The sequence below is a fragment of the Hemiscyllium ocellatum genome, chromosome 3 (assembly GCF_020745735.1).
Source record: "Hemiscyllium ocellatum isolate sHemOce1 chromosome 3, sHemOce1.pat.X.cur, whole genome shotgun sequence".
In the NCBI taxonomy this organism is placed as follows: Eukaryota; Metazoa; Chordata; class Chondrichthyes; order Orectolobiformes; family Hemiscylliidae; genus Hemiscyllium; species Hemiscyllium ocellatum.
In genome coordinates this window covers 71,308,972-71,328,679 of record NC_083403.1, presented here as the reverse complement: position 1 = coordinate 71,328,679, position 19,708 = coordinate 71,308,972, and the positions used below count along the sequence as shown (strand labels likewise).

At 40.8% G+C, this 19,708-nt stretch overlaps 1 protein-coding gene across 3 annotated transcripts in view; it reads left to right on the top strand.

Annotated features, from left to right (window-relative positions):
• Window positions 1–19,708, top strand: part of tbc1d32 (TBC1 domain family, member 32) — a 254,565-nt gene that overhangs the window by 51,679 nt on the left and 183,178 nt on the right. For all 3 annotated transcript variants that reach the window (XM_060850904.1, XM_060850896.1, XM_060850912.1), the window contains 3 exons: window positions 12,968–13,039; window positions 14,557–14,682; window positions 15,199–15,277. In XM_060850904.1, coding sequence (XP_060706887.1) covers window positions 12,968–13,039; window positions 14,557–14,682; window positions 15,199–15,277 — 277 coding nt within the window. The remainder of the gene's footprint in view (window positions 1–12,967; window positions 13,040–14,556; window positions 14,683–15,198; window positions 15,278–19,708) is intronic.

Sequence of the window (19,708 nt, the reverse complement as noted above, 5' to 3'; positions counted from 1 at the left end):
AAGAATCTCGCCTGAAGAGTAGCAGAGGTGTTTACAGTATGGTTACTTTGCAAACATAGTTTGTAGGTGTGATACATGTGGAAATTAATAGGAATTAGTAACTTCTGCATTAGTTATATTTGCTGCTTTGGTTCAAAAATAATTTGATCTTTGTCCCCAAAACGTGTTCTTTGTCTCTTGTTTCAATGCTAGCTGTCTCTTTTTTCAATGCTAACTGTCTCTTTTAAATAGATGAAGATGTTAATAGGTACATTCTAATACATTGTTCTATTACGGTTGCATATCAAGAAGAGATTAAGTTTAAAAATCTAAAATGTGGGTCACGTTATTATGAAGGTGGAATCAAAAAGTAATCCATTGGAGCAATTAATTATGCCAAACTTTCAAAACCAGAATAACTGCAGAATTGTTTTGTTTTCCCATGTTGGTCAGTAACAAAACTTATGAAGTAAGTTCATAATGTGCTTAATTGGCTTTTTGTTGGAAGCAAACTTCATTATTGTAATTGATGCAAAGTTACTTTAGTGTTCAAAAATAGAATTGCAATCATTTGTAATTACTACCAATAGATAAAACAGTTATGTTGCACACAACGCAGCTGACAATTCCCAAATTCCAGATCTGGAATGTTTCATGCTACAACATAACACAGTGTTTCTTCGAAGAAGATTGACTGACTGAGGGTATCTTCATTAAATTTCCCATAAATTATCTTAGTTCTGACAAAATGCACTTCTCTGTAAATAATCATTGTATTCCACTCTTCATAATTGTAATTAAGGTAAATATGCAAGTGTGTAAAGAATTTTTGAATTGACTTTTCGAACTGAAATTCAGAAATCTGGATTAAGTGATATGTTCAGGTCAAAAATGTTTAGCAGAAAAGGATAAGAAAAAGGACAAGAAAGAGGAGTCTCCGGAAAGAGAGTGTAAAGAGAGATGGAATTGGGGTAGATTTCAGCAACTACTTAAGAGAAGAATAGCAAGGGCATTATTTAGGGGAAAAATCTTCTAGCTAAATTAAAAATCTTGCCAGTATACATTTATCATTATGAATGAGACATGGGTGTTTTGTGCATATTTCTCAGAAATAGAGAAGGAAGACATGAACAATGTGATATTCTGACTTAGGAACTTCCTATCACAGGAGTTACAGGAATAACTGGCACTATGGATGTAGTAATGGTTTGCCATGAGTACAGGGCTATCCATGAAAACTTTTATTTGTAATCCAGATATTGAAATAGTAAGGAGTACATAATGGCCAAATCAGATTGCATGGTTATTTGGCAGTATGAAGATTCTGCATGTGCTCTTATGTTAAAAGTGTTCAATGTAATTATATGTGACTGTCAATCAACTAATGTTGATCTGTTTAACTACAATTTACAATTGTTTCATGGAATCCCTAAAGTGTAAAAGTGTAATGCTCAAGTCTACAACAACCCTCTGAGGTGCATCTCGCCCAGACTCACCCCCTACCCTATATTTCCCACCGCTAACACACCTAACCTACACACCCCCAGGCTCCCACAGCAATTTAGCCTGGCCAACCCACCTAAATTGCACATCTTTGGACTGTGGGAGGAAACTGGAGCATCCGGTGGAAACCCACACAATCCCTAGTAGAACGTACTCCACACAGACAGTCGTCCAAGCGTGGAATAGAATTTGGGTCCCTGACTCTGTGGGGCAGCACCGCTAACCACTTAGCCACCATGCTGCCCGGTGTTACCTTCCTAAACAAATACCTCTCTGAACTCTGCTCTCTCTGATTTATATGGTAGATATAAATGAATCTCAGACCTAAACTAACTTCTTATCTGTTTAGTCATGCTGCTGTAGAGCAGACTGTATTTTTAACAGCTAAAGCAAGTATAATATATTGGAAGAAGAATATTTAAGTTGCTATTTTCCCTTTGTTGGAGTGTTTGGATAATGAAAGGAAGTGCAGTGCAAATTTTGAATCTCTTGTGCTTATATGGATTGGAAGACGTTGTCAAAACGGCATGGAGGTTTTGAGGTGTTTTAAAGCCAGGATAGGTTATTTTGGAGAGATCAGTGCCTTTCTAATATCAGGAGGGGAGGGGAAGATGTGTTTGGCAGTGGCATCATCATGGAGGATGATCTGTTGATGTAATGGCTGTTGGAGTGGAATGTGAGTATAAATAGAACCCTATTGTGATTCTCAGGGGAAGAGGTGAGAGCAGAATGGCAAGAAATGGAATGGACATGTTGGAGAACCTTGTCCACTATCTTTACAGGTGATGGTGGTGGGAAAGGGAGTCCTTCAATGAGGAACAAGGAAAACTGCTTTATGTTTGGGAATCCCCTTGATAACTGATTTGCAATAATTGGATACTGTCTTATAACCACACCCCACCGAATTCTTCTGCCACCTGTTGTACATCGTGATTAGATGTTACCCAATATGTTGTCATTCTATTCCTTCTTTCCCTATCCATATTAGGGCAAGGTACTGGCATGGATAGAGGATCAGCTGACTGGCAGAAAGCAGAGAGTAGGGATAAATGGGTCTTTTTCAGGATGACAACCAGTGACTAGTGGAGTTCAGCACGGTTCAGTGTTAGGACCACAACTATTCACGTTGTACATTTAATGATCTTGACAAAGAAACTGATGGCATTGTTGCTAAGTTTGTAAATGACACAAAGATAGATGGAGGGACAGCTGATTTTGAGGAAACGTGAAGGCTGCCGAGGACTTAGGCAGACTAGGAGGGTGAGCAAAGAAGAGGTTGATACAATACAATGTGGTAGGTTATGAACTTTGATAGGAGGAAAAGAGGCATAGACTATTTTCTAAATGGGGAATGGCTTTGGAAATCTGAAGCAGAAGGGGACATGGTAGACCTAGTTCAGGATTCTCTTAACGTTAACATGCAGATGCTGTTGAAAGGCAAATGCATTTGTTTCAGGAGGGCTAGAAAACAAGTACAGGGATGTTCTTTGGCGGCTGTATAAGGCTCTGGTCAGACCACTTGGAATATTGTAAACCATTTTGAGCTCTGTATCTAGGGAACATGTGCTGGCATTGGAAGAGTCCTGAGGAGGTTTACGCAATAATCCTGGGAATGAAGGCCTTGTCATATAAGGAGCAGTTGAGCCCTCTGAACCAGTAATCGATGGAGTTTAGAAAGATGAGGGGGGATGTCATTGAAACTTACAGAACACTGAGAAAACTGGATAAAGTGAACATGGAGATGATGCTTCCACTAGTAGGAGAGACTAGGAACCGACGGCACAGCCTCAGAGAGAAGGGACAACCTTTAGAACTTAAATGAGAGAGAATTTCTTCAGCTAGAGAGTGGTAATTCTGTGGAACTCATTTCTGCAAAGGCCTGTGGAGGCCACATTGAGTGTATTTAAAACTGAGATAGACACGTTCTTGATCAGTAAGGGGATCAAATGTTATTGGGAGAAGGCAGGAGAATGGGGATTAGAATCTATCAACCCAGAAGACTGGAGGTTGGCTAACGTGGTGCCACTGAGAAGAGTGGTAAGGACAAGCCAGGGAACTATAGACCAGTGAGCCTGATGTCGGTGGTGGACAAGTTGTTGGAGTGAATCCTGAGGGACAGGATGTACATGCATTTGGAAAGGCAAGGACTGATCAGGTATAGTCAACATGGCTTTGTGCATGGGAAATCATGTCTCACAAACTTGGTTGAATTTTTTGAGGAAATAACAAAGAGGGTTGATGAGGGCAGAGCGGTAGATGTGATCTATATGGACTTCAGTAAGGCGTTCAACAAGGTTCCACATGGCAGACTGATTAGCAAGGTTAGATCTCACGGAATACAGGGAGAACTAGCCATTTGGATACAGAACTGGCTCAAAGGTAGAAGACAGAGGGTGGTGGTAGAGGGTTGTTTTTCAGCCTGTAGGCCTGTGACCAGTGGAGTGCCACAAGGATCAGTGCTGGGTCCTCTACTTTTTGTCATTTACATAAAGATTTGGATGCGAGCATAAAAGGTACAGTGAGTAAGTTTGCAGATGACACCAAAATTGGAGGTGTAGTGGACAGTGAAGAGGGTTACCTCCGATTACAACAGGATCTGGACCAGATGGGCCAATGGGGTGAGAAGTGGCAGATGGAGTTTAATTCACATAAATGTGAGGTACTGCATTTTGGGAAAGTAAATCTTAGCAAGGCTTATACACTTAATGGTAAGGTCCTAGGGAGTATTGCTGAACAAAGACCTTGGAGTGCAGGTTCATATCTCCTTGAAAGTAGAGTTGCAGATAGATAGGATAGTGAAGCGGCGTTTGTTATGCTTTCCTTTATTGGTCAGAGTATTGAGTACAGGAGTTGGGAGGTCATGTTGCGGCTGTATGGGACATTGGTTAGGCCACTGTTGGAATATTGTGTGCAATTCTGGTCGTCTTCCTATCGGAAAGATATTGAGAAACATGGAAGTGTTAAGAAAGATTTACAAGGATGTTGCCAGGGTTGGAAGATTTTGAGCTGTAGGGAGAGGCTGACCAGACTGGGGCTGTTTTCCCTGGAGCATCGGAGGCTAAGGGGTGACCTTATAGAGGTTTACAAAATTATGAGGGGCATGGATAGGGTGAATAGGCAAAGTCTTTTCCCTGGGTTCAGGGAGTCCAGAACTAGAGGGTATAGGTTTAGGGTGAGAGGAGAAAGATATAAAAGAGATCTACAGGGCAACTTTTTTCACACAGATGGTGGTACATGAATGGAATGAGCTGCCAGAGGAAGTGGTGGAGGCAGGTACAATTGCAACGTTTTAAAGGCATTTGGATGGATATATGAATAGGAAGGGTTTGGAGGGATATGGGCCAGGTGCTGGCAGGTGGGACTAGATTGTGTTGGGATATCTGGTCGGCATGGACGGGTTGGCCCGAAGGGTCTGTTTCCATGCTGTACATCTCTGTGACTTCATAACTATGAATGAATGGAAGAACAGGCACAATGGGCTAAATAGCCTAATTCTGCTCCCATTTTTCGTGGTCTTATGGCCTTATCCTTCCCTGTTGCCCTCAGAGAAACTGCACAAAACATTAGGAATGCTATAATCAGAATATACAGTCTGTGCAGTATAAACATATTGAATGAATAGGAACAGTAGAGAACAACATCACTGAAAAGGTAAATACAAACACAAAAGTTGAAATAAAAGTGATTTTTTTTTAAAACAGAAGATTATGGAGTGTAAATACGGAAGTCTGGCTGAATCCATGGAGGGAGGAGCAGTTAGACTTTTCATGACAATACCCATGGAAAGGTTATTGCCGTAAATGTTAACTCTGGTTGCACCTGTGGAGAAAGAGACAACGTTGCTGAAAATTTCAAGCAATTTTGTATTCATATTTTCAACATTTCAGTAATTCATGTTTGTAAGATTATAAGGTGATTAGTGATGTTTAAAATTGTGATAGAGTGAGAAAGATTAGCTAGGAACAGGTTCTAAAAGGCCAGTCATCCCAGGAATCAATCTGGTAAACCTTCTTTAACTCACTCAATAGATAGGACATTCTTCCTCTGACAAGGAGACCAAAACTGCACACCGTACTCCAGATGTGTTCTTACCAATGTCTGTATAGTTGCAGCAAGACATCTCTGCTCCTGTAACTCTCGTTATTTTGCTATGAAGGCTACCATTACCATTGGCCGCCTTCACCGCCTCCTGCACTTGCATGCTTGATTTCAACAAGTGGCATACATCCATGTCTCATTGCATGTTCCCCTTTGCCAATCTATTGCCATTTAGATAATTTGCCTGTCTGTTTTTTGCTACAAAGATGGATAATGTCTCATTTATTCACATTATACTTAATCTGCCTCCTCACAGCATACCCTCCCATCCAGCTTTGTATCACCTGCAAACTTGGAGATATGACTGTAGTTTCCTCATCTAAGTGATTAATATATATATTATGAATAGCTGGAATCCAAGCACTGATCCTTGCAGTACTAGTCATTGCTTGCCACTCGGAAAAAGACCTATGGTTTCCTGTCTACCAGCCAGTTTGCAATCTATTTCAGTGCACAACCTCTAATCCCATGTGCTTTAATTTATCATGCTAATTTTTTATGGGAGACTTTGTCAAAGGGTTTCTGAAAATTTCAAAGGGTTTCTGAAAATTTCAAAGAAAAACCATATCCATTGGTTTCTCCTTTATTCACTCTTGCATCCTCAAAAATTCCAACAGATTTGTCAAGCATGACTTCGCCTTCATAAATCCATGCTGACTGATCATCTTACTATCTTACGAAGCACTCAAATGATGGACTGTAGCACTTTGCCCAATCCTAATGTCAGGCTAACCACTCTGTAACTTGCAGTTTCCTCTCTATCTTCCTTTTTAAAATATTTGGTTTACGTCAGCTACCCTCTAATTCACAGGAATTATTCCAGAGTCTATGAACTTTTGGCAGCTGACCACTAGCATATCTGCTGTTTATAGGGCTACTTCCTTAAATATCCTGAAATGAAGCTAATTTAGTCTAGGGGATTTACCTGACTTTAAATCCAATAATTGCCCAAACACCATTTTCCTACTGACATTAGACATTTTAATTCCTCCTTCCCTGTGGCCCTGTGTTCTCCATAACTTGGGGATGCTACTTGCATTATCCTTTGTGAAGGCAGAACAAAAGTGTGTACTTAATTGGTCTATCAGCTTTGTTTCCATGATAAACTTTCCCTGTGTTTGTCTTTACTGATCTCTTTTTCTTCACGTAGATCTTTGTATGCCTCTGCCCTGGATTTAATACCATCTCTAATTATTTTTGTTAGCTGTGGTCTGACCATTTTTCTGGTTTTACATTTATGCCCGACTGGGATGAATAACTTCTGTGTTTTTCCAACGTGCTCTTTAAAATATTTGCCATTGCTTATTTGCCGTCATCCCTTTAAATAATAATTCGTAATTTATCGTAGCTAGCAGTACCTTTTTTTTGTTTAAATTCAGGATACTAGTTGTAGAAACGACTATGTCACACTCCATCTTAATGAAAACTTCTGTCTATTGTGGTCACATTTCCCTCACGGACCATGCATAACTAGATTGTCAATTATTCCTTCCTTGCTACACAATACTCAGTAAAGAATGGCCTTTCCTCTAGTTGGTTCCTCACTGTATTGACTTGTAAAACTATACCATATACGTTCCAAGATTTCTCTCTCCATTGCGACTGATTTGATCAAGCCACATGCAGATTGAAGTTGCCCATAATTACAGATGTGCCTTTTATTATTTGCATATCCAATTTTCTTTTTAAACCTTCACCAATATGACTACTACAGTTTGGGGGTCTGTGCTCTGTCTTTATGCTTTTCAGAAGAGGTATGATGCAAATCTCATTAGATAGTGATGATATTAACTAATGCTCATTATTGCTTTTTAAATACCTTTGCTAATGCCAAAAGTTACCTCATTAATATTCACACTTCTATCTTGTTGAAGTCACCAAACAAGCTCTGTATCAGGAAGGTCTGACAAGGAAACTAGATCATTGTATAGCAGATTAAGTCTGGCAATTGCCCTGAGCCACTTTGTTGGCAGCCAGCTGCCAACCTGTCAGGGCATGCTGCCTGGGCACCATCCAGACATACACCACATCTAAGGATCTTGACATCTGACATTTTCTAACCTTGAAGAACTCTTGTGACATAATTCTGATTATCTTACAGGTTAGTTCTACATTTCAATACTGTATCACAGCAGCACTGGCAATTGTCATTGGTTGTGGCACAGCTAGGACATTCTGCGCTTAGGAATGTGCACCGGACCCAGCTGCATTTCCAAACTCTTCATTTGCTCTCTTCTAACTCTCTCACTCTGAGCTTAACTGAATACTCACAGCGTTCCTGCCCTACATTATTTTGCCTTGTCTTTCTGCATTTATCCACTTTAGCCAAAGATACCAGGCTCATATTACTGCTGTCTTACCTTGCCATTGATTGCAGACATAGAGCCAGGAAACTTGTCATTGTTGTCAGCAAGCCTCAGTCAAGTTAAGTGGGATAACCTTCACTAAAGGGGCATTCATGTAAGGGCAACCAGTCCAGACCTAGCTTGGGGCACATTGGTGGGGATCCTACTTCCAGAACAGATGAGGACCTGAAATAATGGGCAGTATAACTCCTCTCTTGGCTTCTTCAGTCATATTGAGGACTGTTTACCTCTGAAATTAGAGAGAGAAAGTGGTATTATGGAAGTCAAAAGTGGATGACATCACTGTTACTATTGGTGCAGGTGAAGAAGTGCCTGGAGCAAGTGAGTAGGCAGTGTAGAGGGTTAATGCTATTGGAGTGAGAGTGAATGGGGAAGGTGTTACAGGTGAGAATGGTAGAGCATGAGCCTTGATGAAAGATGGGAAAATAACAGAAATAGAGAGAGTGTGAGATGTTGGATAGAAGATGGTGGGCCTTACTCTGATGAAACGAAGAAGGACATTGACCTTCTTCCTATATTGTTATGCATTTCACAAAATGGTTGAGATTGCTTTAACTCAGGAGGCAACCTCAGACCAGGGTGGTATTGTGTGGTGCTATGGCTTCCACTGTTGGTCCTGAAAGAAGTGGCAGTTCAGCGTTGGAACCAAATGGTGCAGAAGGATCTCCAGAACCCTGGATGCAAAGTGTATAGCTGTAATGTAACTTTTTTATGTTAATTTCTTGATTCTGTGACTAAGGATTGTACCTTTTCACTTAAGATGGTGCATTGTTATACTTTAACTAATCTTGTAATTGAAGAAGCTGCACCTAGGTACCTTTGTAGCTAAGATGATGCTGCACGTGGCAACTTATAAACTTTTCACTATACTGATTTGAATACATGTGAACAACAAAGCCTAACTTGAATTTTAATTCTAAGTGGGGTGCCAGTTTCCCACTGCCTATCACATGGGCAAATGTCAGAAACTGTGCTAGGCACCTGTAGATTGACTGTGCTTAACCAGCACAGAACTGATTTTTAAAGATGGTACTGGTACAAGGGATGCCAGTGAATTGCAGATAACTACTGAGTGGCATGTTTTTATGGGAATGACATATGGTAAAATGGGTTGAAAATTTGGACATGAGAGATTCCTTAGAAACATAGTAGGTCAGTTTGCTAAGATTTGGCATGAGAATCTGCTAGGTCTTGTAATGTAACTCCGTTCCTTCAAAAAACTTGACACAACTCTGAGTTAGCCAAAAAAATCCCAAAGATTTCGGCCTTTATTTCTATCCCTTTTACTTGATTCCCTTTCCTCTCTCAAAGCTTTTGTCCAATCAATGCTCTGCCATATTGTTGCTGCTTGACTTCATTACAATTTTTGAACTTTTTTCCCTACATGCAATCTTATAAGAATTTAACCTTTTGAGTGAGTGGTTTCTGGCTGCCTAGACTCTAAACTGTGGAATCCCCTCTCTTATATCTCTATGCCTCTCTATGTACACTATTCCTTTAAGGTACGCCTCAACACTTGCCTTTCTGAATCAGCTTTTAATTATCAATCTTAATATCTTAATTTGATTGGTTTGATATTATCCTTCTTGGTAATACTTCTGTGAAGCATCATGTGACATTTTACAATAAGGGCAATGTTAAGGGCAATGTATAAATGCAGGTTGTTGGTGCATGACGTGATTTCATGGGAAAAGGAGCAGCTAGTGATTGCAAGTTGCACATTTGGGTTGATGATTGTTGAGAAAATGGGATCTTAACCTGTCCCTATCCATTTCCTTCACAGGTGTCCAAGTTTCATCCTATCCCCTATTTCCCATTATTACTACTATCCTTTCGCCTTCTCACGACCAAATGTTCCATCTTATTTGCAGTTTCCTTCTTTAACTTACTGTTGTTGACTGAGTCAACAATATCCTTCCTTTGGTCATTCAACTCCACCCACCCCCCTTCCCCAAAAATAAAATAAACCTGCCCATCTACTTTCACTCACTTCTGTTAAGGATGGATGCCAAAGCTTGTGGCCCTTTGCCTTAAATGATTGTCCTCCTGAATTGAAGAAACAATCTGCCTTGCCTATCATTCTCTGTATTTGTGACTCCCCCTCCCCATCTCTCTCTGTCTCTGTCTCTCTCTTTCTCTCACACATTCTGATTAACATTTGTTTTTTTCTCAAACATGAAGATAAACGTTAAAAAAAATCTGATTATTTGTTCATAAATTGATCAATTTGTGGAGCAGAGGAAATGTGTCATGAGTTGCAATCCTCTACAAATTGCTTGGTGATTTATGTCTCTGCTGTTAATATTGACAAAACTGAACAAGTTACCATCTTGTAGTAAGCCTTACCATTAACTTTATGGTGTGTCATGTAATTGCTGGATTTATGATGTTAATGCAAATTCATCTCTCCTCAGTCATTTAGAGCTGGTAATTAATGTCATAAGAATCCTGCATGTGAAGTGATTCATAGTTGAGAACATGGCATGCAACCTTGAATCCTAGGATTCTGAACTCTTGACACTCAGCATTATTATTGCAGAAAATAACAGTTTGCATTAATATGAATAATTTAAGACATGATTTGTTACTAGCATGATTGAAAGTAAAAAAAGGGTGTCTATGGACCTATAATTCACAAAGCACTACACTGGGGCTTTCCTCGTGTCACTTCTGATTCTATTGTTGATTAATTAATAGAGATTGATCATTATGGTTAATCAATAGCTCCATTATCATTGTAGCATGCATCCGTCAGGACGGTAGAAGAACTATAATTGCAAAGCATGGTTGGTGTTGAAAATTTGAAATACAAATGATCAGTAGAATGTGCAGAGTTTTCTGTTTTCACTGAGAATTATATATAGTTTTTTTTCTATGTTCCTATAAATGCAGCTCCACTGCTAATAATGATGAATGGTGGTTGCTGATTCTGTACTTCAAGAACATTTGTAAATTTTGCTCACCCACACTGTCATTTGATCACTAACTTCTCAAGGATCAATATAATGAGTCTACATAGCTGTGTTGCAATATCCTTTTCTTCTGTTTGCTCTTTTTAATTGTTTCTTTATTTTCCTTTGTCTATTTAATCTTTGAATGTTTTCTATATTTGATTTGACTCAAATTCTGACATTTTACTTTGCTGTTATTTAATAGTTTCTTCTTGTACCACCACCTTTAATAGATTCAGAAAATAGGTAATGGGCATGATGTTCATGAGGTCCCATAAGCAGCAGTGCACTATTATTGTTCAGACATTGAGCAATTTTCAGTGCAATTATAATGCGGCGTGAACAGTAAGATTTAAGAAGATCAATAAATGTCTGAGAGTTGCAGCACTGCTACAATTTCTTGCCTGCAAGAATACTTGAAACAGAATTCTGGCTGACCTATCTGTTGTCTGTCTCCAGCTACCACTCATACTGAAAGCCATTTGGAACATGAGCATCTCCCATTGTGCAGACATGTTTTTACTTTAATTATTTCATGAGATGTGGGCATCACTGGTTTAGCCTGCATTTATTGCCCATTCCTAATTGCCATGGAGAAAGTGGTGTGCTGTCTTCTTTGAGTTGTAGAAACACCCAAAGTGCTCGAAGGATGAAATTCCAAGAATTTGACTCAGTAGCAGTGAAGAAATAGCTTGTGACTTGCAGAAAAAACCTGCAGGTGGAGATATTCCTATGCATTTGCTACCCTTCTTGGTAATAGATGTTGATGGTGTAGGAGCCTTAGTGTGTTACTACATGTAACTTGTAGATGGTGTACATTGCTGTCATTTGATGAAGAGAGTGAATTTTGAAAGTGGCATTGGGATGCCATTTAAGTGAGCTTCTTTATCCTTGATGGTATCAAGCTGCTTAAGTGTTGTTGGAGCTGCAGCCATCCAAGCAATTGAGATTATTGCACTCCTTTATTGACCCTCAGGAGAGAATGGCTGAGTTACTTGCAGATTTCACAGCCCCTCACCTGCTGCTGTAGCCACAGTATTTTCTGGTCACAGGCTGGTTACGTTCAGATTCTGGGCAATGTTAATCTTTGGGATATCGAGAATGAGAAATCTAGTGATAGTAATGCCACTGAATGTCAAGGGGTGATGGTTAGATTTTCAAGAGAATGTTATTGTCTGGAATGTATGGCGCAAATATTACTTGGCGCTTATCAACCCAATCCTTTGATGTTTGCCAGGTTTTGCTACATTTGGGCAGTTTGCTCCAGTATCTGAGTGTGCTGAGCATTGTGCAATCATCAACAAACATTTCCACTTCTGACCTTGGGATGAATGGAAGGTCATTGATGAAACAATTAAAGATGCTTGGGCTTGGGGCACACACCTGCACCTTCAAAGCCACCCCCTGTTTGCTGAGTGTTTACAAACTAGGAAGCTCTGCCTTCCAGAGGGTTGCTGCATTTGTAATTTTGTCCTGGCAGGGTAAACTCATTATGTGCCGCAACCAACACAAACTAGAATTATGGATCTGTACTTATTTATGATGGTTCGTTTACTTGTGTTTCACAGCCATACACCAAGGTGCTGAGAACATGGGCCGTATAAGCAATCAATGTGCTAAGGATCATCCTCACATTATTTCATGTGCATTAATTAAACTGGTCAAAAGTTAATAGTTGCATTCCCTATACACATATCAAATTCTCTATTAACGGACAAATTGTCAGCCTGAAGTTAGGAGATTTTGGTAACCACTTCCAGTGGTGTTTTTCATCTGGAATGGAAGTACAACATCTTGTCTCATGACAATTTTCTTGATGCTGAATGTCTTGAAGAACTAGAATTTGATGTAAATGCACATTACCTTCTGTATAAATTTTTTGCCTCAGGCTATAGGACACTTCTATTATCCTAAGGATTTTTAACAATATTATTAAAACAACAATAAAGTCCAAATGGTGTAGGAGTCATTAATTTCTACTTGTCCACAATCATATCAGTTGTAAGTTGAAGCTTTTAATATGTCTGTAAATAATAGCATTGTTCAATCTAATTTAATATTTTGCTGTAGAGCTACACGTTCATGAATCAGGAACAATTACAGATTATAGTAGGAAAACTGGATCCTAGCCAACCAAAGGAGGTAACTTACTTTTGGAACTTTTTTTATTTAACTGTGAAACTTTTGAGTACTTTTCTGTTGTAGCAGGTAGAGATGACTTGCATAAATTTAAGAGGAAAGAATAACCAAGTAAATAGTTGAATGAGATTTTGGAGAAGATTTGCAGCTCAGGTTGTGCATTAAGTTGTAAATTTGCTCGCTAAGCTGGTAGATTTGTCACCATGCTAAGTAACATAATCAATGAGCATCCGGTGAAGCATTGGTGTTCTGCTCCGCTTGCTATTTATCTGTTGAGGTTGTTGTGGTAAATGTTATCATTTCCGGTTCTCTTTCTCAGAGGTTGGTAAGTGGTGTCCAAGTCTATATGTTTGTTAATGTGCATGTCATTGTTTAGCGTGTCCCAGGATGGATGAATGGATGGACGTATTCATGAACAATGGATACCCGATAAGCGCAGTCTGCTGATTCCAGCACAACAGACCTAAACAAGAAGACACAACATACCTAGATATTCTAGCCACCTTACAATATATTAAAGACATCTCAGAGATGGTGGCAGACCATGATGCCCAGAGGCATCATGATAGCCCACAAACCCACCAGCACACTGAAACAGCTCCTGATGAATTTTAAGGACCCCGTACCAACAACCAACAGAATGAACATCATATACAAAATACGCTTCAAGGACTGCAACAAACATTAAATTGGACATTAGGGCTGGAAGACTGCCACCAGGATTTATGAGCACCAACTAGCCACCAAAAGACATGACCAACTATCACTGCTATCCATACACACAGATGAAAAGGGATACCAGTTCGACTGGGACAATACATCCATCATGGGACAGATTAGACAAAAACATGCCCAGGAATTCCTGGGAACATGCATTCAAATTGGAACTCCGTAAACAAACATATTGATTTGAACCCCGTTTACCAACCCCTCGGAAACAGAACCAGAAATAATATCACCTACGACAACAAACTGGGACAGATAAATAACAAGCGGGGCAGAACACCAATGCTTCATTGGAGGCTCACTGATGATGTTACCTAGCATGGTGATAAAATGTCTGAGAACAAATCTATCAGCTCAAGTTACAACCCAAATAGTTGAATTTTATAGCTGAGAAAAGCTCCTTTTTCTTAGCAAGCTTCCTCTATTTCCCATCTGAATTATCTGTTAGGCTATTTTCACAGCCTTTTAGTTGCTCATCTCAGCTTATGCAACTCTATTCTAGGGAGGAAAAAACCCAAATACCTGCTTGAATTCAGAAACAAAAACTGAAATTTCTCAAAAATACACAGCAGGTCTGGCAGCATCTGTGGAGAGAAGGCAGAGTTAATGTTTGAGGACTAGTGACACTTCTTCAGAACTGATTTTGTTTCTATTCAAGGAGATCTTAAGAATTTAAACAATGATATATACAGTATTTTAAACATTGATTAACTTTTGTTTTTAATGGTTAGATTTTCTAATACATTTTTATCTTATTAAAAGTTGATTAATTGATCAAATTTCCTTTTTTCAAGATTCGCCGGGAGGCTTTGCAGTCTCTTTGCTGTGCTCCTCCATCTGATGTGTTGAACTGTGAATGCTGGATTACTCTCCGCAAACACCTTGTTGCAGCTCTTTCAGATCCAGACCCTATATTAAGTGTAATTAAAATTAAATTCCAATTTACTAAGTATTGATAAGTAATTATTTGATTTAATAATATATTAAGACTTCAGAGTTAAACCTTTGCGTATGTTGACCTATAACTCTGTAATGCATGTGCTAAGTTGATTTGGAATCTATTAGGGATGTAGCCCTCCTGATTTTCAGAAGGAAATGAACATCCCTGGCTACACTTCCTTATATTCATAATGTATCCTTCCAAAGATTTACGCCAGGGTGACAAAAGTTTGTTTCACTGCTTATTGGAGAAATGATTTTGTATTGCAACTTGCTGTTCAAAGTACCTTCTATTTGTCAAGAAACAAATACACATCTCGAATCACTCATATTGAACCATGTACTGAATTTCTCAATAGCTCAGCATTAAATTGTCCAATGCTGTAAATTTTCATGTTTTATTTGTTATTACTGATGATAAGTAAGGTTTCTGGACACATGACAGTGGTGTAAACTTTAGGATTTTAAAAATGACGCACCATGTTCATTTTATTTAGGATAGAAGCCTACGATTCTATGCAAAAACATTTTCTTCTTCAACGTTCAGTGCTACGAGAGAAACCTACACAAGTTTGGGTATGGATTAAAAATCACTTGCATTTTAAACTTTTCAAAATTTTTGTACATTTTCAAATTTGAATCTGTTCTTTTCGGGTTATATGAAGCAGTGAAATCTAATGGCAAATGAAATAGTATTTGAAATTGCAAGACCAACAAGCATTCAAAGGCGACATCCTGAAAAGAAAATGTCAATCTTTTTAACCATTTGATCAGAGCTGAGAAGCTTCAGATATCTCTGCTAAAATGGGAAACAGAGAGCAGCAGAAAGAGGGGTTGACCTAGATGCAGTAAGATGACTGATGCTGTAGTGGAAGTGTGAGAATAATGCACAACAGGTTAAATGTGGCTTATCATGACAATAGAATCCTGGCAAGAGTTGCTACAAGCAGCAGTAGATAAGAATGTGTCTTGTTGGCAGTATTTCCAAAAACAAAACTGTATTAATTATATCTAAACCCATGACAGTGAATTCTGTTGAGTAGAGGTAAAATGAGGTCCAGTTGAATGTTAAGAGGCTAATAGAATTCTAACACAAAAATGGGATCACTTACTGCCCATTTGATATGAATAACTTAAAGTATTTATATTTTTCACTTTGATTTTTTCCAATTTTGATTTATTTTGCCCAATTAATTTTAGATATTTGTAATTTTAAAAATATTTTGGTATTTTTGACACTAGTCTTTATGTAAAAAGAAATGGGTAAATGAGATTGAAGCTATCACAGTGTAATAAAATAATACACTTACTGCTTTAATGAGGAAAAAATTGATGCAATTATACATTGTGACATTAGATTTTAGTTGCCTTGATGGCAGTAATGACTTGCCATATTTGAGTGGGTGTTTGATTTAGAACTGTCACATAATTTGTTTTCAGTTAGAGCAGGGTATTTCAGTAACATTCCAGTTGTATGATCATCCAGTTATATAGGAGAAAGTGAGGACTGCAGATGCTGGAGATCAGAGCTGGAAAAGCACAGCAGGTCAGGCAGCATCCAAGGAGCAGGAGAATCGACGTTTCGGGCATAAGCCCTTCTTCAGGAGTGAGGAGAGTGTGCCAAGCAGGCTAAGATAAAAGGTAGTGAGGAGGGACTTGGGTTAGGGGCGTTGGGAATATGACAGGTGGAAGGAGGTTAAGGTGAGGGTGATAGGCCGGAGAGGTCGGGAAGAAGATTGCAGGTCAAGAAGTCGATGCTGAGTCCAAGGTTTGGGACTGAGATAAGGTGGGGGGAGGGGAAATGAGGAAGCTGGAGAAATCAGCATTCATCCATTGTGGTAGGAGGGTTCCTAGGCGGAAGATGAGGCGCTCTTCCTCCAGGTGTTGTGTTGCCATGGTCTGGCGATGGAGGAGGCCAAGGACCTGCATGTCCTTGGCGGAGTGGGAGGGGGAGTTGAAGTGTTCAGCCACGGGGTGGTTGGGTTGGTTGGTGCGGGTGTCCCAGAGGTGTTCTCTGAAACATTCTGCAAGTAGGCAGCCTGATTCCCCAATGTCGAGGAGGCCACATCGGGTGCAGCAGATGCAGTAAATGATGTGTGTGGAGGTGCAGGTGAATTTGTGACTGATATGGAAGGATCCCTTGGGGCCTTGGAGGAAAGTGCCAGGGGGTGGGGAGCAGGTGTGGGCGCATGTTTTGCATTTCTTGCGGTTGCAGGGGAAGGTGCCGGGAGTGGAGGTTGGGTTGGTGGGGGGTGTGGACCTGACGAGGGTGTGGTCTTTCCGGAAGGCTGATGGGGAGGGGAAGGAAATATATCCTTGGTGGGGTCGGGTCTGTTTGGAGGTGGCGGAAATGACGAAGGATGATACGATGTATGTGGAGGTTGGTGGGGTGGTAGGTGAGGACCAGTGAGGTTCTGTCCTGGTGGCAATTGGAGGGGTGGGTTCAAGAGCGGAGGAACGGGAAGTGGAGGAGATGCGGTGGAGAGCATCGTCAACCACGTCTGAGGGGAAATTGCGGTCTTTGAAGAAGGAGGCCATCTGGGTTGTTCTGTATTGGAATTGGTCCTCCTGAGAGCAGATGCGGCGGAGGCGAAGGAATTGGGAATATGGGATGGCGTTTTACCGCCGTACCAACCAGTACCCTTTCACTGAACTGGTCCTCACGCTGAACAACTTCTCTTTTCAATCCTCCCACTTCCTCCAAACCAAATGAGTAGCCATGGGCCCCAGCTATGCCTGCCTCTTCGTCGGATATGTGGAACAGTCCGCCTTCCGCAGCTACACTGGCACCAGCCCCCACCTTTTCCTCCGCTACATCAATGACTGTATCGGCGCTAACTCATGCTCCAACGAGGAGGTTGATCAGTTCATTCACTTTAGTAACACCTTTCACCCCGACCTCAAATTTACCTGGACCGTCTCAGACTCCTCCCTCCCCTTCCTAGACCCCTCCATTTCTATCTCAGGTGACCGACTCAACACGGACATTTACTATAATCCGACCGACTCCCACAGCTACCTAGACTACACCTCCTCCCACCCTGCCCCCTGTTAAAATGCCATCAACCCGCATCAATCAACCCAACCGCCCCGTGGTGAACACTTTAACTCCCCCTCCCACTCCGCCAAGGACATGCAGGTCCTTGGCCTCCTCCATCGCTAGACCATGGCAACACAACGCCTGGAGGAAGAGCGCCTCATCTTCCGCCTAGGAACCCTCCAACCACAAGGGATGAATGCAGATTTCTCCAGCTTCCTCATTTTCCCCTCCCCCCACCTTTTCTCAGTCCCAGCCCTCAGACTCAGCACGACTTCTTGACCTGCAATCTTCTTCCCGACCTCTCCACCCCCACCCCCACTCCGACCTATCACCCTCACCTTGACCTCCTTCCACCTATCGCATTCCCAACGCCCCTCCTCCAAGTCCCTCCTCCCTCCCTTTTATCTTAGCCTGCTTGGCACACCCTCCTCATTCCTGAAAAAGGACATATGCCCGAAACATCGATTCTCCTGCTCCTTGGATGCTGCCTGACCTGCTGCGCTTTACCAGCAACATATTTTTCATCCAGTTCTATAGCATGGAAATGACTCGACAGTCCAAATTGTCCACGCCGACCCGGTATTCTAATTTGAGCTAGTCCCAGCTGCCAGCATTTGGCCCATGTCCCTCTAAACCCTTTTTATTCATGTACCCATCCCAATGCCTTTTTAAATGTTGCAGTTGTACCCACCTCCATCATTTCCTCTAGCAGCTCATTCCATACACATCATCCTCTGCGTGAAAATGTTACCCCTTAGGTCCTTTGTAAGTCTTTCCCCTTTCACCTTAAACCTATGTCCTCTTGTTCTGGGCTCCCTTTCCCTGGAAAAAAGACCTTGGCTGTTCACCATATCCATGCCCCTCATGATTTTATAAGCCTCTGTAAATACATCCCTCAACCTACAACCCTGTGGGGTGGGGGGGTAAAAAAACCCAGCCTCTTCAGACTCTGCCTACAGCTCAAACCCTCCAATCCGGGCACCATCCTTGTAAGTCTTTTCTGAACCCTTTACGTTGAACAGCATCCATTCCTACAGCATCGAGACCAGAATTGAACACAGTACTCTAAAAGTAGCCTCGCCAATGTCCTGTACAACTGCAACATGATGTCCCATGTTGCACTGACCACTAAAATATGCCAAGCACTTTCTTCACTATCCTGTCTACCTGTGACTTCACTTTCAAGGAACTATATACCTACACCACTAGGTCTCTTTGTTTAACAACAATTCCTGGGGCCCTACCATTAACTGTATAAGTCCTTAGCAAAATGCAACACCCACATTTATCTAAATTAAACTCCATCTACCATTCCTCAGCCCATTGCCCATTTGATCAAGGTCCCATTGTACTCTGAGATAAACCTCACTGTCCACCAAACCACTAAATTTTGGTGTCAAATCATTTTTTATATATATGATGAAAAGCAGTGGAACAAACACTGATCCATATGCCACAATTCTGGTCAAAGGCCTCCAGTCCGAAAAACAACACTGTACCACAGTCCTCTGTCTCCTATCTTCAAAATGTGGAGGTGCCAGTGATGTACTGGGGTGGACAAAGTTTAAAACTTCACATAACACCAGGTTATAGACCAACAGGTTTATTTGAAGTACTACCTTTCAAAGTGCTGCTCCTTCAGGTAGCTGTAGAGCAGGATCATAAGACACAGAAGTTACAGCAAAAGATCCAATGTCATGCTTACAACTGAGAGCAGTTTTGTAGAACCTTACCTGTAGCTGTCGATAATACAATTATCTCAGCAAGAGGCCCAGCAATCTCTCTTTCGTACTTTCCCACAAAGTTCTGGATACATTCAGGTCCTAGGAATTTAACTATCTTTGTGCTTTAAGACATCCAGCGCCATCGCTTTTGTAAAATGGGCACTTTTCAAGACATCACTATTTATTTCCCCAAGTTCCCGAGTTTCCATGTCCTTCTCCATAGAAATACTGACAGGAAACATT